Below are 24,132 nucleotides of genomic sequence, written 5' to 3' on the forward strand. Positions count from 1 at the left end.
CCTGAGTTCCCTCGGCTCACCAGCTCACCACTGGCTGTGGCTGCAACTGCGGAGGAACTGTGACATCCTTTGTTTACTGATATGGCAGTCAATATTCCATTGATCACTTCTGTCACCTCAGGATCTGTGACCCCCTGCATAACTTGTCCAGGAAGCCAAAGCATTTCTGGAACTAACGGACACCACTGTGCGTGTAATCACCTAGAGACGGTCTTGTCAACCCCAGCTCCCAGACTCCCCAGACCCCCACCACTCAGTAAGGTCCAAACTCCTTAGCGCCACACTCAGACCCATCCTCACCCTTATCCACATTTTCCAGCCACCAACTTTCCCCGCATTGTGACCCACCCCCCACAGCATGGCCACCACCCCTGTCTTCAGGACCAGGGTCTCTGATCACCTCTGCCCCCACCCACACACACCCCAGGGAGAATTCACTACACAGCTCTCTCTCCAGCCCTCAGCCGGCTGGATTCTGGCTCCAGTTAGGAGCTCTGCTGGACTGTGACCCCCTCAGGGACCACATGGATTCTCTCCTAGGCCTTCCAACTAGCAAATGGTGCTGAGTGAATAGGAAATATTTTCCCTTATTTGTCCTAGACTAGCGACTTTCAGAGACTCAAAGGATGCACACTAAAGTGCCTTTATTATAGGATTTAGTACCCCAAACATCCCCTTGGGGTACCTGATCCTCTCCAGGCTCAATGTCATTGTCCATAACCCCTCCTCACCTGGGGGGCCTCTCATGTTCCCAGTTTATACATTCATTCCTTCACCCGTACAACAACTATTAAGGCTGGCTCATGCCAGGCAGGGTGAGGACCCCAGGACACAGTGAGAAAACGGTGGACGCAGCCCCTCCTTCCAGGAGGACATTAAACCACTAAATAAAGTCACCCCGCCTTTAGCCCTACGGTGCTGGTCAGTGAGGACCCACGGGGTGCCCCGCTCGCTGGGGCAGCTCCTGGGCCTTCGCCAGCTCCTGGTCCCGCACAGGGGCAGGGGTGGCCATGTGGACAGTCCAAGGATCGCAGTTCCACCACCCACGTGTCAAGCAGGGCCGGCTCCGCTCCCTGCGACGCGACCCCGGGTGTAGCCCGAGATTTTGAAGGTCGTTTGGCCACAGCCCGCGGGTTCCCCAGCCACTCGGCTCACAGCCTGCGCCGGGCGCGCGCTGACGGCTTTCCCCGTGCAGGCGGCGGGCGGGAGCTGAGGGTCAGGTCCCACCACCATCGAGATGCAGCCAGCCCGCCGGAAGTCCTGCGGGCGGGGCGGGGCGGGGCGGGGCTGGCCGCTGAAGGGCGGAACCCGGAACTCTGGCGGCCTTAGGCTCCGGCGCGACTTAGCTGGATGGAGAGACGGCCGCCTTGAGAACGCGGGACACGAGCGATGGGTGAAGGTCCCCAGTCCGGGGCCCCTTAGGCCGGAGTGTGTTGGGGGAGGACCCGTGTGCGCTTCCATCCGCCCACCCACTTACTTGGGACCGCGGAGGGGTGGGGGGGCTCGCCGCCCTCCTGGCGGTAGCAAGTTCTGCGTCAGCAGCCTGTGGAGCAGGCCGAGCCACACCGGCTGGGGGGCGGGGGGTCGGGGACCTGGCCGCACTTGACCTCCCAGGGTTCCGGGAGCCCCCGGTGAGAGAAGCGAGCTTGCGGGCGTCGGGGGGGCAGGCAGGTCTCAGGCCGGCCGGGAGAGCCTGAAGGGTGAAAAGGTCAGCCCTGGCCGACGGAAGACGCAGCCCTGACTCGAGCAGGCCGGAGACAGTGTAGTGCCCGGTGGTCAGGACTGGGGCCTGGGGTCGTGCCGCCCGCGCTCCGTCCTCGCTCCACCTCATTCTCTCTGTGTGACCTGGAGAATGGCCTGCACCTCCCGGTGCCTCAGTTTCTGGGTTTGCGAAGGGACAGAAAAGGAAACTGAGGGTTGAGAGGTTTTAGTAACTTGCTCAAGGTCACACAGCCAGCAAGTGGCAGAGCCCAGGCCTAGCTAACCCCCCTACCTATTCTAGAAAGTTCTGCTGTGAAGCCCTCCCAAGGTTTTCCTCCCCCAGTGGACCCAGCTTAGCTTTCCTCATCTGGCTCTCTCCCATAACCCCCGGGGGCAGCGCAGGCAGCTGAGCCCCCTGGGTAGCGCCCATGCTCTGGACACATTGGGCGTGGATGAGGGCTCCGAAAGTGCAGGCTCCATGAATGGTCGCTCTGTGTTTCAGGTCTCATCTCAGAGCTGAAGCTCGCTATGCCCTGGGGCCACATTGCTGCCAAAGCCTGGGGCTCCCATCAGAGCCCCCCAGTTCTCTGCCTTCACGGGTGGCTGGACAATGCCAACTCCTTCGACAGACTCATTCCTCTTCTCCCCAAAGGTGGGCGTGAGGCTGAATGGAAGCCAAGGGGTGAGGCAGTGGGACTGCACGAGAATCAGGAAGGGGAGGTGGCTGACCTAGACGCCTTCCCCTACCCTCTTCCTCTGTCTCAGACTTTTATTACGTTGCCATGGATTTCGGCGGTCACGGGCTGTCATCCCATTATAGCCCAGGTTTCCTGTATGACCACCAAAACTTTGTGAGTGAGGTCCGAAGGGTCGCGGCAGGTGAGTAAGAGACAGAGCCTGTGTGTTCGTCTCGCTTCCCCCTGCGAGTTCCAACCCTGCTGTGGAACTGGGGCCCCTTTAAGTGGGTTTTCTGAGTGGGGCGTCCCAGATGCTGGGGAGGGATTTCCCGAGCACACTGACTGCAGGACAGAGGGTGCGGGGAGGCTGGGCCCATCCAGACCTGGCTCCGTCTGTTTTCAGCCCTGAAATGGAACCGTTTTTCCCTCCTGGGCCACAGTTTTGGTGAGTACACTTTGGCCAACACCTGAGTGGTCTTGGGTTGTGGGGCTGTGAGGAAGGGAGGGGAGTTGGTACCCAGGTACCTTTCCCTTGCACTTCTGAAACTGCAAGGAGAGATGGAGGGGGTTCATCAGACATTGACCCTTGGGCACCATGCCCTCTGGCCTCAGGTAGCTCCCCAAGAGACACGTGGCCCCGTAGATAGCAGTCTCCGGATCTTATGAGGGAAACAGGGTCAGGTCTGATGCAGGGACCCCGTGGCCCCAGAGAGGGAGCCTCAAGTTTCATAGTGAATGCAGAGCCCGGCCTGCTGGTGGGAGACAGGAGCCTGGTCCCTGGCTCCGGGGTGGCTCGACCCCTGGGAAGGAGTTTTAGAAGGACTTTGAGAGCTGGGGAATATCAGCCAACTACTCTTTTGTCCCCCCAGGTGGCACTGTGGGTGGAATGGTGAGTAGATTGCAGTGACCATCTCTGCTCCTGCTCCGGGTGGGGTGGGGAGAGTTGGAGGACGAAGGGCAAGTTACCTGGAAAGGGAAGCGCCTCCTCACATCGGGAGTTTCCGGCAGCGTTTTAGTGACTGTGCCAGCTTCCTTTGTAGGTCCCGTGATAATCACTGTTGTGAGGACATTCCTGGGGGAGTTAAGTGTTCCAACATTGCCCATCTCCTGTGTCACAGAGAACCCTGGAGTCCAGCCATCACCAGGGCCAGGAGCTTGATGCTGGATGCAGACTGGGAGTAGGGGAGAGGAAGGTGCCCTGAAGGGATAGGAGATTCTTGCTGGCCTCTTGGGCAGCACCCTTTCCCCAGCCTAAAACACCGGAGTCCCCACAGGAAAACGTGGGTCCCTCTCCCTGCCTCCTCTCCCCTTCATCTTCCCCTTTTGTGTCACATTATAGTTTTCCTGTATCTTCCCCGAGATGGTGGATAAACTTGTCTTGCTGGAATCCTTCCCATTTGTCCTGGAAACTAACGTAAGGACAGGGCTTTCATGCATGCTGTTGCTGGGGGAGACCTGCGTCCGGTCCTAGGTAGTGCCCTCAGCCCTGCCTCCCTCAGTGGGGCTGGAGGAGGTGGCAGAGGGTAGACAGGGGGCCTCAGGGGCCCCCCGGAGGATAGGGTTATGCTACTTACACCCTAGGAGTGGGCAAGGAACAGGGCGTGCGGGCCTGGGTCATCCTTGGGAACCCTGTGTGCGGCCTGGAGTCTGCAGAATGCCAGGTGGGTCACGAGGCGGCAGGAGTGAGAGAGGGTAGAAGCGGCGGGTTGAGGAAGCGCCGGGAGCGCATGGCTGGGCGGGCCCACCGGCACTTGTGCTCAGCAAGTACCTTTGAGCTGTGTACACACCGCCCAACTACACACAGTAGACCTGAGTGTGGACCCGTGGGAAGAGCGCTGACCCCTCTCGCCACCACCACCACCAGCGACAACAACCAGTGCTGTCTCTGCATCTGAGCGCTGGCTGTGCCGTTGCCCTGCTCTGTGACCCTAGGCAGGTCCCTTTGCCTCTCTGGGCCTCAGTTTCCTCACCTGTAAAATGAGGAGGTTGGAGTAGAGGATTGTGGAGGTGCCCTCCAGCTCTGACAGGTGGTCATTCTGTTCCCGAGGGCTCATCCTCACACGGGTCCTTCATCAGTTTCAGTTTTCTTGTCCGTAAAATGACCACAAATTCCATAAGGGCAAGGACCATAGCTGTCTCTTTACCACCACCTGCCCAGTCCTGGCACATAGTAAGTGCTCAATAAACGTGCGTTGCACGAACAGAGAGCTCGTAGGTTGCTGTGAGGATTCACCGAGACATCGGAGGCTGCCACTCTTACTTCTTTACCAGTTTCACCCACTGAGTTGACACACACGGTGCCCCCGGGGGCTTCCTCCTGGGTGGTTCTGGTGACTGGTCCTCCCTGTCTCCTGTACTCTCAGGGGGTGGATGGAAGTGTCACTTTCCACTGCTGCTCCAGGCAGTGGACCGTGGACAAGGCCAGGCCGTTGTGAGGGTGAGCTGGGCTGGAAATGGTACACTGCAAGCCCCCCGAACTATACCCCCTCTGCCATCTCCTCGCCATCACGTGGAGTGATAGTGTTAATTAAAACAGGTGAAGTTTCCATCCCTGGATGGTCCGTGACCTATGGACCCCGAAAGCGCACCTTTGCAGAGCACTTGGCAGAGATGTCCTTTCCCCTCCATCTTCAACCTGATCTGTTCAGCTGTCCCGGGCCGCAGGCAGGGCTGGGCTGGCTGTGACCAAGGCAGTCACAGGGCTAACAGGCAAGGACTGATCCCGTGCCCCCGCCCGCGGGGTCAGGATGCATCTTGGGCCAGGCAGGTGTGCAGCTGAGGGGCTGCTGCGGGTGGAGGGCGGGGCTGGGCGAGGGAGCAGCCCCCTTTGTGTGCGTGCAGCTGGGAGCCCACCCAGCAGAACCCACGAATCCTTAGGAGCTGGAGAACATGCAGACCTACAAGCGGAGAGCCATAGAGCACATGCTGCAGGTGGAGGCCTCCAAGAAGCCCTCGCAAGTGGTCAGCCCGGAGGAGATGCTGCAGGGGTGGGTGCCGGCGGGTGAGACCGGTAGCGTCAGAGGCCTGGGGCAGCTCTGGACCACGGAGGGAGGAAATCTCTGGGGCACGGAGGAAGCTTCCTTCTCCTACTCGCAAATCCACGGCAAGCCTGCTCCTCTGTGTGCTCACCTGGCGCTCCTTAGCCGCCCAGCTGGGGCTTTATCTGCATTCTCCCCACTCTGTGGCCATGCCCTTCACCCCACCCCTCCGCATGCTCTCTACCCCCCTCTCCACACGCCCCCCAGTGATGCAGACATCCCCATCGGTACAGGCCTGTGTCCTAGGGGTAGCCTTTTCCCTGCCCTCCTCTCTTTTCATCTGGCCTCCCCTGCCTCAAGGCATCCAGTGTCCCCCTTGTCTCCCCCAGGTTCCTGAAGAACAACAGTCATGTGGGAGACGAGTGTGGGAAACTCCTCCTGCAGAGAGGAACCACACAGGTGGCCACAGGTAAGGAACTCGCCGTCCAAGGCCGTTGCTTATTGGCACTGTTCTTACTGAGGAATGATGGTGGCTAAGCTTTACGGCTGCTGGCATGAGACTTGGTGCTTTACAAAAAGTATCTCATTTAGTGCTCCTCCTGCCCTATTTTCATCCCATTTCAGGCAGGAGAAACTGAGGCTCAGAAGGGCCACGCGCCTTGTCCCAGGTCAGACGGCTGCTGCCTATCCTGGAAAGCCGCGTCCTGTGGGGAGCTTGTCAGGGCTCTTGGGACTAAATGTTGGGGTACAGCACAGCCCTGCTCTGCTGATGCTGTGTGGTGGGTGCCTGGTGTCCGAGGCTAGGCTTGAGGACTCCCATGGGGCGAGCGACTTTGAAGTTGGTTTTCGGAATGGAGAAGTGGAGTTGGGGGCACCTTGGCTTCAGGGCAGCATCAGGCCTGTGTTTTCTACACTTTATTTCCCGACATATTCGTTCAGGAAACCTTTTACTCGGAGTCCGCTCTGTGCCCAGCCCCTTGCGAGGCTGCAGGATCATGGTGAACCAGGACAGACACCCGCCCTCTCCTGGTGGCCCAGTACCCAGCTAGCACAACTCCAGGGGGCGCCATCCACAAGTGCCCTTGCTGGCAGTGACTGCCCCAGGAACTCAGAGATTGTGGGCAATCAGACTCCCTGGTCTTCTTAGGTGACTTCAGTTTATAAAGAGCCAAACGAGGCAGGGGTCAAAACCCCAAATGCCTGTGGGAGCTGAACAAGTTCTGAAATTATCCCGGCTGCTGGGAGTGGGGCTGTGAGAAGTGGTGGGGATCGTGGCACTGAGACCGCGTGCCCTGCAGGGGGGCGGCTCCCACGTGGGAACTCGGGTCTCCTGTGGCCGGAATTTCTAGCTGCTCCAGAGAAGCCAGAGGTCTGCTGTGCTGTAATATTTTTTTTTTTGGCCGCACCACGTGGCATGCGGGACCTTAGTTCCCCAACCAGGGATTGAACTCGTGCCCCCTGCAGTGGCAGCGTGGAGTCTTAACCACTGGACCGCCAGGGAAGTCCCTGCTGTGTCGTAATTTTTCTCAGAAGTTGCCAACACACCGTTAGGTCAAGTGGAATATACCTAAGTGGGTCGGAGACCCGTTCCTGTCTTGGTTACCGGTCTCTGAGCGTTTGTCTGCCCCTCCCTGCAAATCCGTCACGGAGGAGGGAGGTCGAGGGCAGAGGGCCGTGCGCCCCAGCCTCCCTGACGTGCTGGCACAGATGGCGGGCCAGAGGGGCCCCCGTGCAGAAGTGGGCTAATCCAGAATTAGATGTGCACCTGGCCCGGGAAGCCGATTTGGCCAGCCCAGGGTCACATGAAACAGTGAGCAGACGTCTGTCCGCTGAGCCACTCGTCGGGGGTGGGGAGAGGAGGTGGGAGGGGTGGGCAGCGCGCGGGCGGCTGGATCGTTGTGTGGGGCCCAGCCCCTCCGCAGCCGTGTGGCCCTTGGAGGCCCGGGGTTAACCTAAAAGAAGACCAAGCAGCCTTCCAGACCCAAGTGGGCGGGGTGACAGTGGGGGCGCTGGCGTTCCAGGCTCCTCCTGAGCCCTTCCCCTCAGGCCCCAGAGCCTCTGACAGCCCCCATTCCGTTCTGGAGCAGCACACACCTCCATCTTCCAACCCCATAGCCCCCCAACTCTGAATTCCTTCCCTAGGGCTGCCGTTACAAAGTCCCACAGATGGGGCAGCTTCAACAGCAGACGTTTACTGTCTCACAGTTTTAGAGGCCAGAAGCCAAGGCCAGAGCGCTGGCAGGGCTGTGGCAGGCTGTCCGTGCCTGTCTCCTGGCTTCTGGTGGCCTCAGGTGCTCCTTGGCTCGTGTGTGACTCTCTCCCCACGTCTTCACAGAGTGTGAGGTGAGAGGGCTTTGGAAGAAACAGCGGGTAGGGGGCTCAGGATGTTCGGTAGAAGGGCCTGGGTTGGCCTTGCGGAGAAGGTGACCTCTGAACCCCACGATGCAGGTGAGCCGCCGGCAAGGGCTTGGCGCTCGAGCTCGATCAGGCTTGTGGGAGCAACGGGAGGCGGTCGGCTCCTATTTTATTGACCTCTTATCTGCGTTCCCATCACAGCCCTGGCCCAGGCCTTCGAGAAATGAGGTCAGCGTGTTAGCGTGAAGGAGGGGAGGTCCAGCTCCGGGTGGGGTTAATGACAAGGACTGTCCGTTGTCAGTATCCGCCCCGTGCAGCCGCCCCACCGTGGGGGTGCTCAGACCGTGTCACAGGCTGGGCCGCCCTGGGGCCGCGGGCGTGATTTCTTTTGACTTGCGCGGGTTAAACACAGAAATTTGGCACGAGGGGGATTTTGAATAGGTTGCTCATATTTAGAATAGAGAGAGTTGATGTAAAAGTGGAGATTTCTGGTTTCTTTTGAAAAATGGCAACACCTGGCAGCACGTTCTGCTTTCCGCTCGCTCAGCAAGAACAGCTGCGCGGAGACCCTGCCGTGTGCGGGCGGGCGCTGCATCCACTCTGCCCAGCCTATGCGGGTGAGTCCATGACCTTGGCAGGTCCCCGCAGAGGAAGCGGGTGGTGCAGCCACCATCCTGATACCTCCTGGTATCCACCAACACAGAGGCTTTCCAAACTCAGAGATTTTTATGGGGGCTTTATCACGTAGGCGTGAATGATGGTTGACCCAGGCTCTAGCCGCTCTCCCTTCCCCGAAGGGCCGGGCTGGGGCTGGAAGTTCCATGTTCCTAATCGTGGCTTGATCTTTCTGGGGACCAGCCCCCATCCTGAAGCCATCAAGAACCCACCAAGGGTCACCTCATTAGAACAAAAGACACTCCTATCGCCCAGGAAATGCCAAGGGATTTAGGAGCTCTGTGTCAGAGACCAAATGTTCAGACAAAAGATGCTCCTTGCACTTTCACCACTTTAGGAAATTATGAAGTTTTTAGGAGCTCTGGTCAGGAGCCAAGGACCAGGACTAAAATATATGTTTTGTTATATCACAGTGTCACAGTCCGTAACTGTTGGCAGGGACGCAGGGAGTCTATGGTCCTGATAATATCTCCTGCATTCAAAACCATTTCATTTTTTAAAATTATTTAATTATTTGTTTAATTATTTATTTAGTAATTTTTGGTTGCATTGGGTCTTCGTTGCTGCGCACGGGCTTTCTCTAGTTGCGGCCAGCGGGGGCTACTCTTCGTTGCGGCGCGTGGGTTTCTCATTGCCGTAGCTTCTGTTGTCGTGGAGCACGGGCTCTAGGCACGCAGGCTTCAGTAGTTGTGACACGAGGGCTCAGTAGTTGTGGCTCGCAGGCTCTAGAGTGCAGGCTCAGTAGTTGTGGCACACAGGCTTAGTTGCTCCGCGGCATGTGGGATCTTCCGGGACCAGGGCTCCAACCCGTGTCCCCTGCGTTGGCAGGCAGATTCTTAACCACTGTGCCACCAGGGAAGCCCCTGGCCTCCTTATTTAAGTGACATCTGCGCTGGCCCACTGGTGTGAGAAACACCATTCCTGCCCTCACAAAGGTCATTGTCACAGGAGAGGCAGACAGAAAAGCAGCTGGCTGCGGGAGTGCCTGGGGTACGTCAGGATGTGTCAGGTGGAAGCGAGGCTTGAAAAGAGCTGGAGGACTTGACCACAGGGAGGAGCAATTCTCAGGGCAGAGAAAACAGCACGATGGGGGTCCCCAGTACCTTGGGGGTCACTCCACCCCCAAGAAAACCCCCTTTTTAAGTCTTTTCACATCCTCTCAGCACCTGAAACCCAGGCCTGGAGGAAGGAGGAGGGCAGTGAGCCTGGGGGTGGGGGACCCAGGGCTCACCCCTGGTCCTGCACATGCAGCAGGGCCAGTCATCTGTGCAGGGAGGTCGTGGCCAGAGCTGAAGGCAGCCCAGAAGCCTCAGCCTTGGTTTGATCAGGCTGAGATGATCTAGTAGAGCGGAAACCAGAAAACCTTCCAATGGCGTGGTCCTTCTAAGTATTTTGAATCACAGATGCCTAAGAACCTCTATCAACAATTAGCTGTGGGGCTTCCCTGGTGGCGCAGTGGTTGAGAGTCCGCCTGCCAATGCAGGGGACACGGGTTCGTGCCCTGGTCTGGGAAGATCCCACATGCCACGGAGCAACTAAGCCCGTGCACCATAACTACTGAGCCTGAGCTCTAGAGCCTGCAAGCCATAACTACTAAGCCCGCGCACCTGGAGCCTGTGCTCCACAACAAGAGAAGCAACCAAAACAACAAAGAGTAGCCCCCGCTCGCTGCAGCTAGCGAAAGCCCTCACACAGCAACGAAGACCCAACGCAGCCAAAAATAAATAAATAAAATAAATTAAAGGGCTTCCCTGGTGGCGCAGTGGTTGAGAGTCCGCCTGCTGATGCAGGGGATGCGGGTTTGTGTCCCGGTCCGGGAGGCTGGGCCTGTGAGCCATGGCCACTGAGCCTGCGCTCCGCAACGGGAGAGGGCTGCATACAGCAAAAAAAAAAAAAAAAAAAAAAAAACAGCTGTGAATTAAAAAGAGACCAAACGCCTTGTTTTCCTGGAAGCTATGATCTAGCAGAGGGTAAACGATAGAGTGCATTAGAAAGTGCCGGGAGGGACTTCCCTGGTGGTCTAGTGGTTAAGAATCCACCTTCCAATGCTGGGGATGCGGGTGTGATCCCTCGTTGGGGAACTAATATCCTACATGCCACGGGGCAGCTCAGCCTGCGCCACAACTACTGAGTCCACATGCTCTGGAGCCTGGGAGTCACAACTAGAGAGAAGCCTGCACGCCACAATGAAGATCCCAGGTGCAGCAACTGAGACCCGAGGTAGCCAAATAAATAAATATTAAAGAAAGAAAGAAAGAGCTGGGAGTTATGGAGAGAAATAAATCAGTGGGGGATGGAGGGGCTCTGGTAAGATGTTTATGGGTGTAAAGGGGAGGTCCAGGAGGCCTGGCTGGGATGGTGGCATTTGAGCAAAGGCGTGTAGGGAGGAGGGAGCAGCCTTGCTTCTCCTGGCCGGCATGTTCTCCTGGGGTGACCCACGTCACCGTATTGTCTCCCCTTCTGACTCCCTGAGCTGCTCACATCAGGCAGCCTCCAGGGTCTGAGATTCTGTGACCTCCCCCTGAGACCCTGCAGCCCTTTTTTTTTTTTTTAGTATTTATGCATGCATGCATGCTGCGCCAGGTCTTAGTTGTGGCACGTGGGAGTTTCGTCGTGGCACACGGGCTTCTTAGTTGCCGTATGTGGACCCTTAGTTGCGGTATGTGGACTCTTAGTTGCAGCATGCAGACTCTTGGTTGTGGCAGGCATGCGGGATCTAGTTCTCCGACCAGGGATCGAACCCGGGCCCCCTGCATTGGGAGCACGAAGCCTCATCCACTAAACCCCCAGGGAAGTCCCCCGGCAGCCCTGTCTTGAGGAGACATTGCCCAGGCGGGAATTGCTGGGTGTCCATCCTCCCTAGGTGAGGCCAAGTTGCCCCCACTGGGACCGTGGCAGAGAAGCCAGCTGGAGCTGGGACCACCCAGGCCTCTCAACCCCTCCAGCCTTTCTTTTTTGGCTCGATTTCTCTCCACCAAGTGATGATGCGATCCTTGGCTCTTGGACACTTCCTGGCGCTTAAAGATCCGAGTGACCATTTTAAGGTTCTCAGAGATGAGACTGCGATACCGGGCGGGTAATTGTCCCACCACCGCCATTGTGTGCCACCCTCCAGGGTGGCCGGGGAGGCACCTGCACGGGCGTTCCTGTCCGTGGCAGGGTAGCTGTGGGCAAGCCTCTGCTCTGGCTGGATCCCAAGAGGATGTTGGGGGTGGTCCCTGCAGGTCCAGGCTGAAGAAATGAGCCCCGGCTACAGGGGCCCAGGGGCCCAGGGGAGCCGAGCTGAGTCCCCCCCACCCTGACAGCTGGCGCTGACGCCGTGTCTCCATGCTTCCCCCCAGGGCTGTTGCTGAACAGAGACCGGAGGATCACTAGGGTGAGTACTGCTGTCGCCGGCGCGCCCGCCGGCTGCTTGCTGCTTCTTCCTTTGTGGTAGTAAAATATGCATAGCGTGATATTTATGCTACACGTAAATTCTGTGCCCAGTAATCCCAATCCTAGATATATACCCGGCAACAATGTGTGCTGTGTGCTCCAAAAGGCATGTATGAGAACGTTCCTGGCAGCTTTATTCATCACAGCCCCAAAGTAGAAATCACCCAAATGTCCGTCAGCAATAGAATGCGTAAATTGTTATACATTCATACAATGGAACACCACACAGGAATGAATGAAAACACATTTACAGAGCAAAAGAAGCCCAGACCACAAAAGAACACAACGATTCTATGTATATGAAGTTCAAAAGTGGCAAAACTGATCTGGGGGGGGTGCCCTTGGAGGAAACCCCTGAAGGGAGCCCGCTGGGCACTGAGGGTTCCAGGCCTTTCTCCGGGTCATGGTTGTACGGCCGCATCTGTACGTCAAAGGCCATGATGGGCTGACACCCAGGTCTGTGGACTTTGCTGTAAGTTATACTTGAATTACAAAAGAAAAATACAGATCAGAGGATGGAAGTGGACTAGGAAAAGGAGGTCAAAGGAGAGATGGAGAGGAAGAGAAAAAAGCCAGAGGGACTTCCCTGGTGGCGCAGTGGTTGAGTCCGCCTGCCAATGCAGGGGACACGGGTTCGAGCCCTGGTCCGGGAAGATCCCACATGCCACGGAGCAACTAAGCCCGTGCGCCACAACGACTGAGCCTGCGCTCTAGAGCCCGCGAGCCACAACTACTGAGCCCACGTGCCACAACAGCTGAAGCCTGCATGCCTAGAGCCCGTGCTCTGCAGCGAGAGAAGCCACCACAATGAGGAGCCCGCGCTCGCTGCAACTAGAGAAAGCCCCTGCGCGCAGCAACGAAGACCCAATGCAGCCAAAAATAAATAAACACATTAATTTTTTTAAGAAATGAGGCTGAGAAGCTGGGGTAGGAGGGGGTGAGGGGCAGTTCATGCCTGAGCTGGCTGGGCAGCGGTGGACCAGGAAAGGAGATGTGGAGGGGCGACGCCTCAGTCCCCAAACCTAAGCCCAGCGGTAGCCCAGGTCACTTGTCTGCATTTAGTTGCATGGCCACACCTGGCTGAGGGGAGTCTGGGACATGTTGTCCAGCTGGGCAGCCATGAGCCCAGGAAGAGGGAGAACAGATTTGGAGGTGGAGGGGGGAAGTCTCTGGCCTGAGGGACTTAAAGCCCCCTGTTGAGGCAGTGATACGTTTGGGCAGTGGGTTTGGTCCTGGTTAGGTGGGCGAAGGGGCCCCCACTGCTCCCAAGAGAGACCCGTTTCTGCCCCCGGCAGTGCCAGGGCCTCGTGGTGAGAATTCACTGGGGTTTTGTCTCTGCAGCCAGAGTATTACTTCAATTTCATCAGCAGAGAGCTGTTTGTGCATTCCATCAGGAAGCTGCAGGCCCGCGTCCTGCTCATCAAGTAAGTCTGAACCAAGTGCCCCAGACAGACGTAGTGCCAGGAATCTCCAGGTCTCCTGGTGTGAGACCTCTCTGCCATCTTTCTTGGGCAGCCCCCCGGCCGCTGGTGTGTGGAAGGCAGGCAAGGCAGTGGGAGGGCTGGGCCGCTGGGGATGGGAAAGGACTGCACTTCTCAGCAGGTGTCTGTGTCTGTGGGGGGCACACCCAGGTAAGGCACAGAGACCGGCAGACACTGGAGTCTGGCCCTCGCCCTCCCCAGTCCTCCAGCCACCCCGGGCCCCTGACATCCCCAGGCCTACGTGGCTCCTCTGTCTGCTGTCCTCCCCTCCCCCACCCGCTAGCCAGAAGCCATCCACTGCCTCTGGGTGCCACGGCACAGTGAACATCCTTTGGTGTGGCTTAGGTGCCACCACCCACTCCCGTGCAGCCATCCTGGACTGGCAGGAACTGTGACTTCCAGGGACACATCTGCCGAGCACAGGGGTTTAGAAGGCATGGACTCGATAGGGGCAAATCCAGGCCCGACTCTCAAAGTGAGATAACAAGTGTTGGTGAGGAGGCGGAGAAACTGGAACCCTTGCACGCTGCTGTAGGATTGTAAACTTTGTTTTCTTTTTTTAACGGCTGCATTGGGTCTTGGTTGCTGCGTGTAGGCTTCCTGTAGTTGCGGCGAGCGGGGGCTACTCTTCGTTGCGGTGCGCGGGCTTTTCATTGCGGTGGCTTCTCTTGTTGCGGAGCACGGGCTCTAGGTGCGCGGGCTTCAGTAGTTGTGGCTCGCGGGCTCAGTAGTTGTAGCTTGCGGGCTCTAGAGCGCAGGCTCAGTAGTTGTGGCGCACGGGCTTCGTTGCTCTGCGGCATGTGGGATCTTCCCGGACCAGGGCTCGAACCTGTGTTCCCTGCATTGGCAGGCGGATTCTTAACCACTGCGCCACCAGGGAAGTGCCTGGTATTGTAAAATGGTGCAGCCACTTTGGATAAGTCTGGCAGTTTCTCAAGCCATGAAATTACAATGACCCAGCAGTTCCACTCCTAGGTGTGTTTCCAGCATCTGTGCACACAGCAGCATCCTTCGAAATAGAACGGATAGAGTGTTGGAGGCAACCCATTAAATGTCCATGAATGGACGGATAAGCAAAATATGCTCCATCCATACAATGGGCTGTTTTTCAGTGACAAACGGAATAAAGCACTGATACACACCATGACATGGGTGGACCTTGAAAACATTAAGCTAATGGAAAGCAGCCAGTCACAGAAGTCCAGGTAGCATATGATTCCATGCACGTGCAAGTCCAAATAGGGAAACATACATAGAGACAAGGCCGGTCAGTGGTTGTGTAAGACCCGGAGCTCTATGTGGAAACCGTGGGTGCAGGGTTTTTTGTTGTTGTTGAGGTGATCAGTGATGTTCTGAAATTGACGGTGGTGATGGTTGCACAACTCTGGATATACCAAAATCCACGGAATTGAACACTTTAAATGGGTGAAATTATCTCCATAAAGCTGCTAACAAAGAGGAAGAGAACGCGCCGACCCTGAGCCCGTTCAGACCCCAGCGCTGCCGTTCAGTGGCTGTGACCACGGCCAGGTCCCCTGGGATAAACCGGAATTGCTTCACTGTGCAGGCCTCAGTGAGCTGTGCGCGCCTGCGGGGCCTGAGTAACTCAGTCCTGAACTAAGCCTGGGCTCGACGGCACCCAGCTGGGGGACGGTCAGAGGGGTGCCCGGGCTGGTCTGGGTCGCAGAGCCGGGAGCCCAGGGCCAGAGGGGAGACCAGGGCCGGAGGGGAGCATGCGAGGAGGTGGTCCCAGACGAACCTTTCTTCTCGTTTCCCAGAGCAACCCAAGGGTTTTATGATGTGAGGAGAGAGAACGACGCCAACAAGGAGCTTATGCTATTTGTGACCGACTCACTGAGATCCGTCCTGAAAGAGGTGGGTACACAGGGCTCAGGGCAGCTGGGCTGCAGGAGGCGCTGCCAGCCGCCCCAGGCTCCAGCTCACCCATCTCTTTTCTTGCACTGGGACCCCTGGTCTGGCCGCAGGTCTAACAGGTGACCCCCAGGAGCTACCAGGCCTCACTCCCTGCTGCGGTCCCTGGAGGCCTGGGGTCACATATAAATCAGCACAGAAAGCAGACTTCTCACCGGCAGGATCTCCCGGTTTTATTGTCCTCATGTGTCCCCCGGGCCACACCCAACTCAGCGCTGATTGTCCTCATGTGTTCCCCGGGCCACACCCAACTCAGCGCTGCCACAATTTCCTAGGGTTCCACACGGGAACAGGTGACCAGTCCCATCGGTGGGTGCTAGCCTCCAAGTTGGAGGGCTGGGACGTGTGCTGTGACTTTGCCCTTTGCCTGGTTCCTGGGAGCACCTGGCATTTTATGACCATCATCCACCGCGAACACCTGACCCTGGGGCCCACGCAGACGAAGCCCGTGGCTGGCTGGCCAACTGCAGTGCCTTCCTGCCTTGTCGGCCTTTCTCCCAGGCAAGGGCAAGTTTGAAAGGCTGATGGTCTATTGTTTTTGCAAGTGGACCTTATACGATGGTCAGACCCAGCAGCAGCCCCGACTACCAGCCCCCTTCCCAGCCTAGCTCACTTCAGCTCAGAATGGCCCAGAACCCCAGGGCTGGGGCGCTTCCCTCCCAGACAGGCCTTTCTCACTGGCTCGAGCCAGGCCCCGACTCCCCCCAGGGGTGCTGTGACTGGGGGGCCCGCGAAGCCACGGGTCAGTCCCTGCCAAGACGGTGGACACTCGGAACCACTGGGAGGCAGCGGGCCATGGGAGAGACCCAATGCGCCAGAGGGGCCCGCGGAGCCCTCCACTGGGTCACCTCACCACGTGTCCCCTCCCTTCCCCAGAGGTTCCAGTACGTGCAAGTCCCCGGCAACCACTACGTCCACATGAACCAACCCCAGCACATGGCTGGTGTCGTCAGCGCGTTTCTACAGAGCAAGGAGAGGATCCCAGCCCAGCTGTAGCTCTGGGCCCGGGGCTACAGGTGCCTGCTCAGCCCGACCCCCGACCCCCAGCTCCCAAGCCGAGGCCAGGCGTGGTGGGGACAGGGCCCCCTGGTCCCAAAGGCCAGCGTGGCCGGAAGAGAATCCTGCGGCAGAGCTGGGGTGGGGGGCGCGGAGGGGATATGAGACTCTGACATCTGTGAGTTCAAGGGGGAGACGGCATCTGGCTGTGGGAGTCGCCCGTCCTGTGACCGGCCCAGCGGCCCTTTGTAGCCTTCCTTGCCGCCCAGCTACACGGAAAATAAATGGTCTCGTAGCCTCCCTGCTTCTCAGGCTGTCTCACCGCCCACGGGGGCTTCTTCGTTAGGAGGAAGGAGAGAACACAGCAGACACTCAGCCCTGAGAGGAGAGTCCAGAGACAGGCTGGGGACGGAGCCACTTCCTGGGCCAGTGGCTTCCGGAGTCCGAGTCCTTGCGCCGAGCCCCAGGACTGCCGAAGCACGGGAACCAAGGGGTGACACCGTCCTGCACCCCACATCACGGGGGCTCAGATCTCTGGGGGTGACGCGTGGCTCCTCAGCCTGAGCACGACCTCTGAGATGTGCCACAGGCCCCGTGTCCTCGCTGGCCACGCACTGCCACCCAGTCACCACCCCTCTCCACGGGGCCCACGGGCGGGAGAGGCTCAGTAGGGTCGGAACTTGCGCTGGGCCCGCATCAGCTCGATCCTCTGCTTGTCCTCCTGGAACTTCTTGCGCAGCTGCGCGAGATCTGGGGCGACAGGGAAGAGGAGACAAGGCCCCGGGTCAGACGGGCCGCGCGGGAGCTGCCCCTGCTGCCCCCCACTCGCGAGGGCAGCAGCCCCTCCCTCAGCCCCCACTCCCCGCTGGGGGCGCTCAGCACGGAACCCCGTCGCCTGTGCGGGGGGAGCTGGAACCGGACTGCAGCCCGGGCGGAGGGGGCGGAGGGCAGAGGCTGAGGTGGAGCAGGAGGCACGCCGGGGCTTCAGGCGGAAAATTCAGGTCAGAGAGAAAGCAGAGAGCAAAACGGCCTCGCCCCTTACCAGCCCGCCTCCAACACGCCCCCCACGGTGAAGGAAGGCGGCTCTGGGGCTGCTGGGAGACCCCCGGGACGCCTCTCCCAGCCCCTCCTCACGGCAGCTATCAGGCCGGGGCGCGTGTCAGGGATAAGTAAGGGGCCTCCACCCCGAGACCGCCAGCGAATTCGCGCGACGACTCTAGTCACCGAGTGACCGGGTCGGGGCGCCGGGTGTGGGGTTGTGAGCCCAAAGGACGGGGTGCTGGTGGAGGCCCCCGTCAGGCGGGTCCAGAGCAGCGCAGAGCCAACGAGCGGAAGGAGGGGTGGGCAGGAGCAGTGAGGCGGGTGGTAGCACGGTGTGACCCGGCGGTGGGGTCAGGGCCTCCCCCGTGCGAGGCCAGGACCCTCTCCCGGGTCCACGGGGAAGCCGTCCTGCCAGCAGGAGACCAGGCGGCCCGGGCCGCGAGCTCGGCGTCATTGCCACCGAGAGCAGCCACACGTGGTCAGGGGCCCCCCGCCCCGCCCCAACACAGCCCCACCGTGAGCTCCTGAAAGCCATGCTCTGCATGTGGCTCCTTGCCGGACGCTGACAGGGGCCTGGAGGTGGGGCCTACATCCCAGGCGCCTGTGCAGCCTCAATACCCAGAGGCACCCACAGCTGCCTCGGGAGCAACGGGGAGCCCATGACACGGGGCCGCTGCCGGGCTGGGACCCTAACCCCAGAGCCTGTTGGGAAGTCTGCGCCCAAGAACGCCCTACCCGCCCGCAGGCCTAGCGCCTGCCGTCAGCAACTCCGTGTCCGGCCAGGGATGGCAGCGCGGCCACAAGACCGCGTCCACAGCCCGGGCGCGCAGGGCAGGGGGCCGGAGGACAGAGGCCCGGGGCGCGTCCTTACGCTCCATCTTGGTCTCGCGGTGCTGCCAGGCGTAGAAGTTGAGCAGCTCCTTGCGCGCACGCTTCCGCTTCTCCCTCTCCAGCACCCGCAGGCTGGCCGCCTCCGTCCTCGGGAGCACCGGCCGCCGGCCGCGGCGGGTCACCTTCACCCAGCCCTCCTCATCAGGGACCCCTTCCTCCTCCTTGTCCTTGGCCTCCTCCTGCAAAGAACGTGGCCCTGTGATGGGCAGGTGCCCGGGAGCCGCCCTGCAGCCCCAGGAGCACCTCACCTCCTCCTCTCCGCTCTCCCTCCCGTGCCCAGGACCACCCTGGCACCGCGGCGCCGGCTGCGCCCTCTGCACCCGGCACAGTGTGAGCGGCTGAGTGCGGGGGAAGGGCGGAGGGCAGACGTGCCAACGCTGCCTCCTCCTCCACCCTCGACGGTCCGTTCCCTAGACCATTCCGGGACTACGTGTTAGACCCAGCCAGGAGGCCCAGGACTCAGCAGAGAGAGAGGAGCCTGCACTCCACCAGCCGCCCGTGCGGAAGCCCCACCTCGGCCATCTTCTCGTCGTACGTCTCCATGAACGTGTCCACCTCGACCCTCAGGGCCTCGGGGTCCGGCACCGAGTCTGCGTAGTCTCTGATCCACTCTGCGGGAGGAGGGAGCGAGAGAGACGGGATTCCAGGCCCGGCCCTCGGGGCCCCGCCCAGGACCTGGCAGGCCAGTCGGGATCTTCTCACACAGGCCGCAGCGACGGAGGCTCGCGGGCCAGAGTTCGGGGGTGAGGAAGAGCCTAGTGGTGGCAAGCTGGGCCCTCACCTATGCCCACCCCGAGTGCCAAGCTCAGGCCTCCCACACCTGCTCTGAGGGCGAGGGGACACGGCAGATGCCAGCCCTCAAAGCTACCCTCCCCGACCCGGGCCCAGGAAGGAGGCGCCAGCTGGCACCCAAGCTACTGACTGTGAATCCCGCTCTTCACGGGGTGACTCTCTGTCGAGACCAGCAGAGGGCCCTTCAGGGCCAAGGCAGCTGCCACCCCACGTGGCTTCTGGAACACCACGTAGGCCACCTGGAACCCCTGGGAGGAGGAGAGACGTCAGTGCCGGGAGCCTTCCCATCCTCCCAGGCGTCCCAGGCCTGGCCCAGGGGCTCCCCACTGCCCTCAGCCTGGCGTGTCGCGGGGCTGGGGGAGGCGTGCTGGGCTGTTGCTGAACGTGAAGGTAACCAGGAGGTTGTTCTAATCCAGGGCTGGGGCGGCCACACTCCTAGTGATGTACCTTCTGCTAAAAAATGACCCGATCCCACCTGCTCACCAGGGAGAGGGGAGACACTCCGGGACTTTGTTCCAGGTGTGGGAGGGACTCAGTGAAGAGCGTGTCTCCCTGGGCCAGGAGTGGACAGACAGATGGGGCGCTCATTAGTTCAGACTCCACTAAACAGCAGGAGGTGTGGACTCAAGGCACACAGGGAAACGAGGCCCAGGCCACCAAGCCTAAGGAAGCATCGACCTCAATGCGGACGCAGCGGGTGGCTCAGGGAGGCCCCTCGGGCAGCGAGCAGAGACGCCTCTGAGCTTTCACCCAGGACGATGGAAAGAGCCGGACAGGAAGCTAAAGGACACGGCAAATCTGGGCAAGGCGTGGAAGCTGTTTACCTGACGGCCCTCCGAGACCACAGAGGCCAGGGCTGGCCTGAGCACAGGCGACGCTTGAAAATCCCACTGCCACCCCCGACGCCACCTTCCCCTGACACACTGGGGACGCTGCCCCAGCCCAACCCACACCATCATTCAAGCAGACCCCAGTAGTGGAGGCTTACAGGAACTGGCTTGGGGTGAAAGAACTTGGACTTTGGCTCCTTAGGGCTCTCAGCAAGATCCGGCTTCTCCTGTAACTCCACCGACTGCACAGGGCCGCAGGGGGACAGGAGGCGGGACAGGCACTCCTGCCGTGGCCGGAGAGAAGCACAATATGAGCGGCTACAGGGCCTTTCTGGAGCCTCCCTCCGCCCTGGGCAGCACTGCCGGGGGACTGGGGCCCAGAAGGTCTCAGAGTCCAACCTAGGGGCGTGCACAGAGGGCCTGGGCAAGCCACCACACAGAGGTCACAACCCCGGCCCCCCACGGCCCCAGACAGCAACCTTGTGAATTTTCATGTTCAAAGCTGTGGGTAAAAAGTCCACTGGCCGGGGACTCGGGAGGCAGGAGACAGAGGTGAGACAAAATTCAGGTATAAGGTTTTTGGCTTTATGACAGGACTCTGTAGAAGCATGTGCCCAGAGTACGCTTGGTCTGTTCCTGAAAGGCATTTCTCCATTTGAAAGTGAATGATCCGGGACTTCCCTGGTGGTGCAGTGGTTAAGAATCCGCCTGCCAATGCAGGGGACACGGGTTCGAGCCCTGGTCTGGGAAGATCCCACATGCCGCGGAGCAACTAAGCCTGTGCACCACAACGACTGAGCCTGCGCTCTAGAGCCCGCGTGCCACAACTACTGAAGCCCGCGTGCCTAGAGCCCGTGCTCCACAAAAAGAGAAGCCACTGCAATGAGAAGCGCGCGCACCGCAAGGAACAGTAACGCCTGCTCGCCGCAACTAGAGAAAAGCCCCCACACAGCAACGAAGACCCAATGCAGCCAAAAATAAATAAATAATAAAATAAATAATTTTTTTTTTTTTTAAGTGAATGATTCATAAAGTAGGAGAGGGTTCTCAACTTTTTAAAAACATTATTACAAGAACAGGTGGGGACATTTTTAGTTTTATTCTGAGTAGTCTGATTTTATAAGACAACCAACTAAGTTTTACTACCTGAATCAGCCATTTAAGAAGAGTTAAATCTGGGAATTCCCTGGCTGTCTAGTGATTAGGGCTCCATGCTTCCACTGCAGAGGGAACGGGTTCAATCCCTGGTTGGGGAACTAAGATCCCACATGCCGCGAGGCACAGCCAAAAAAAAAAAAGTTAAATCTACTCTGCTGGAATTAGGATGCTGGTGGGGGGAGGGGCAGGACGGGATTTCTGGGGGTGCGGGTGATGTTCTGTTTCTCGACCTGGGTACCAATGACACAGGTTTGCTCAGTTTGTGAAATGCAGTGAGTGCTACACTTGGGTCCAGGCCCTTCTCCATACATACACTAGTCTTCAGTAAAGGTTAAAAATGACACCCTCTCCTCTCATTGTTTCTTTTTCTCTTTAACTGTAGAGGAATCTTTTATTTTATTTTTTATTTTTTTTATTTTTTTAGAGGAATCTTTTAGAAATTAGTATTTCTTTTCTGAAAAAAAAACATCGAAAATCCAGCAATTCCCTTAGTTTCTCTTCTGTAAATTAATGAAATACTAAATTTAACAGCTTTTGTGAAAAAAAAATTAACAGACATGTCTGCATAGTAGACTCAGAGGTAATTTTATTTTCTTCTACTTTTCCTATTTTTTACTATGGACGTGTATCAGATTTTTTTTTTTTTTAACATTTATTTATTTATTTGGCTGTGCTGGGTCTTAGCTGCAGCACAAGGGATCTTCGTTGTGGCATGCAGACTCTTAGCTGTGGCATGCGGGATCTAGTTCCCCAACCAGAGATCGAACCTGGGCCCCCTGCATTGGGAGCACGGAGTCTTAACCACTGGACCACCAGGGAAATCCCGTCCCTCAATTTTTTTTAAAGAAGACAATGATTATGTTGTCAGACGTCACACAAGTAGTTGGCACAACTTTCACAATACTCAAGAGAAATGTCTGAGAACACGTGTCTGTCTTCATATAGAATTATGGTAGACAGAGACAGTTATGCATCGATCGATCGCTATAAGCAACAGAACATTTCAGCTGTATTATTAACAGTACCTGCAATGGACGTGTATCAATTTTATAATCAGGGGAAAAAAACCACATAACTCAAACAATTCTGGGTAACACATAAAAAGCTCTGGGTTCCCTAGAGAATTATATTTTTTACAACACCCTTTAAAAGGCCAATCTCCTGTCACGAGAGAGGCAGCCTTACAGATACCAGCCCTCAGGGCCTCCGTCAGCTGTTTCCACTGCACCACTAAGGACTTGGTGGCGGGCCTGTAGGAGCCCAGCTCCGCCTGGAGACCCTGCCCCAGGCTCAGGTTCCCTCCCAGACACCAGCTTACCTCTGTGCAGTATGGGGGCACATTGAGGACAAAAAGGGTCCGTTTCTGAGGCCAGGAAGACTTGGTGCCTTCTCGAACTTTGTGCTCTCTCACATAGAGGTAATGAGAAGACTGCTGCTTTTCAGAGAATTTGATGGGAATGGCTGGAAGGAAAACGGGGGCGGGGGGGACAGCATGAAAGTCAGGTTCAGGCTGTCCCTTTCGAGTCCTGTGTGTCTCTGTCTATCCACCCTTCACTGAGCCCTTCCCCTAGGCAAGGCCTGCGCAGGGTATTATGCAGGCTGGGAGGGTGAACAGATAATCTGCCCAGAAAGGGCTCCCAAGCTTGCGGGAGACAGAATGTGAACAGGATGCGAAAGGAGAGGAGTTCAAACTCCGCTGCTCTTGGGGTAAACAGCCAACTCCTTACCGTGGCCACCTCTGCAGCCTCTTCTCACCCCACCCTCTCCCCTCCACACCACATGCTGGCCCCTCTGGCCTCCTCTCTGTTCCTCCGATAAGCCAGGGCCTCACACATGCTCTCCCCTTCCTGAAACATCAACTCTGGTCCTTCCACCCATTCTTCAGGTTTTCACTTCACTTCCTCAGGAAAGCCTTACACGCCGGGTTAGACCCACATGCTCTGTGCCTTCTTAACTTCTCTCATGGTCTCTGTGTCTCTATTTGTGTGATTTTTTTTTTGGCCACACCGTGGCATGCGGGATCTTAGTTCCCCGACCAGGGATCGAACCCGTGCCCCCTGAAGTGGAAGCACGTTGTCCTGACCACCGGACCGCCAGGGACGTCCCTTGTGCGACGATCAGGATCACAGCTGGCATTCCCATAAACTTTACTCCTCCTCAAGCTAAGGACTGTTCTGCTTTTCTCACCACCTTCTTCAGAGCACAGTGAGGATACAGTTGCCATCCCTGCACTCAGGAAGCTCACATAGTGAAGGGAGAAAAGGACAACAAGTAAACCTGTAACAAGGTCGTATCAAACAGGACGGAAACACACAGAGTGAAGTAGTGCAGGGTGATGGGTGGCAGAAGCCTTAGGAGAGGCATCGATCGGGACCAACTCTTGAGGAAGAAACATTAAAGCTCAGGCCAGAATGACAGGAAGCCATGTAACGGCGCAGAGCTGTCTGAGGAAGGAGACCCAGTAAGTTCAAAAATGCTGAGGGTGTAAAGAGCTTGTTGCCTCAGAGGAACAGAAAGACAGAGCTGTAGCTTAGCTGGAGCGAGGCTATGCGGGGCCGCGCAGGTCAATGGTGGGATGTCTCGATTTTGTTTTAGGTGCTAACTTTAGCCACTGGAGGGAGTTCAGTGGGTATGGGCGTGTGAGGCAAGATCTGATTTAAATCTGACTTTAGAAAGAACATTCTGGCTCCTGGGTGGAAAACGAAAGGCAGGAGAACCAGTGCGGAGGGCACAGGCCAGGTGAGCGCTGAGGCGGCTGGACTAGGAACCGCAAAGGGGAGCTGGTAAGCGGATGGTCGCACCTCAGGGGGAGAGTGTAGACGGACGCGGGTTCGCCCTGGGAGAGTGTAGACAGAGGTGGCTTCACTCAAGGGAAGCGCTGGCCAAACTAGGCTCGTCCCGGGCGAGTGGAGCCAGATGGGAACAGGGCGCCGCGTGGGTCTTAGCGGGCCCCGGGCCTCACAACCTTCCGGGGCTCGTGTCCAACCGTGTGGCTGCTCCTGGGGGCCCCGAGCCACTGCCGACCCCGAGCCTCCTCTCGACGAAGCCTGGCCGTCCCCCGGCCCCGCGTCCCGTAGCCCCTCACCTGAGTAGCCCGGCGGGCTCTGAATCCCCTTCTCAGAGTCCTGCGCCACACGCTTCCTCCCGCGCGCCACCATCTTGCCAACCGGAAGCCGCGGGGGCTGCTGGG

General features: G+C 58.2%; 2 protein-coding genes across 7 annotated transcripts; one reads left to right on the top strand and one right to left on the bottom strand.

Annotated features, from left to right (window-relative positions):
- The first annotated feature begins 1,280 nt into the window (after window positions 1–1,280).
- Window positions 1,281–16,530, top strand: SERHL2 (serine hydrolase like 2). Of its 6 annotated transcripts, none has more exons than XM_059080945.2 (12): window positions 1,288–1,393; window positions 2,204–2,353; window positions 2,467–2,580; window positions 2,782–2,823; window positions 3,248–3,267; window positions 3,718–3,792; window positions 5,256–5,365; window positions 5,746–5,825; window positions 11,728–11,762; window positions 13,163–13,245; window positions 15,081–15,177; window positions 16,111–16,530. In XM_059080945.2, the coding sequence occupies exons 1-12, from the start codon at window positions 1,390–1,392 to the stop codon at window positions 16,228–16,230; spliced, it is 930 nt and encodes a 309-aa protein (XP_058936928.1). In that variant the 5' UTR covers window positions 1,288–1,389; the 3' UTR covers window positions 16,231–16,530. The 6 variants fall into 6 exon arrangements, with proteins under 6 accessions (XP_066866427.1, XP_058936928.1, XP_058936927.1 ...); XM_059080944.2 differs by having other exon boundaries at window positions 1,299–1,399; XM_067010323.1 differs by having other exon boundaries at window positions 1,315–1,428.
- Window positions 15,383–24,132, bottom strand: RRP7A (ribosomal RNA processing 7 homolog A). The gene is made up of 7 exons (XM_059080953.2): window positions 24,028–24,132; window positions 22,261–22,403; window positions 19,943–20,068; window positions 19,085–19,202; window positions 18,676–18,773; window positions 18,143–18,341; window positions 15,383–16,980 (listed from the first exon to the last, which is right to left on the bottom strand). Exons 1-7 carry the CDS (start codon window positions 24,098–24,100, stop codon window positions 16,895–16,897), a joined length of 843 nt encoding a protein of 280 aa, XP_058936936.1. The 5' UTR covers window positions 24,101–24,132; the 3' UTR covers window positions 15,383–16,894.

This window comes from Kogia breviceps, chromosome 12, assembly GCF_026419965.1.
Source record: "Kogia breviceps isolate mKogBre1 chromosome 12, mKogBre1 haplotype 1, whole genome shotgun sequence".
Classification (NCBI taxonomy): Eukaryota; Metazoa; Chordata; class Mammalia; order Artiodactyla; family Physeteridae; genus Kogia; species Kogia breviceps.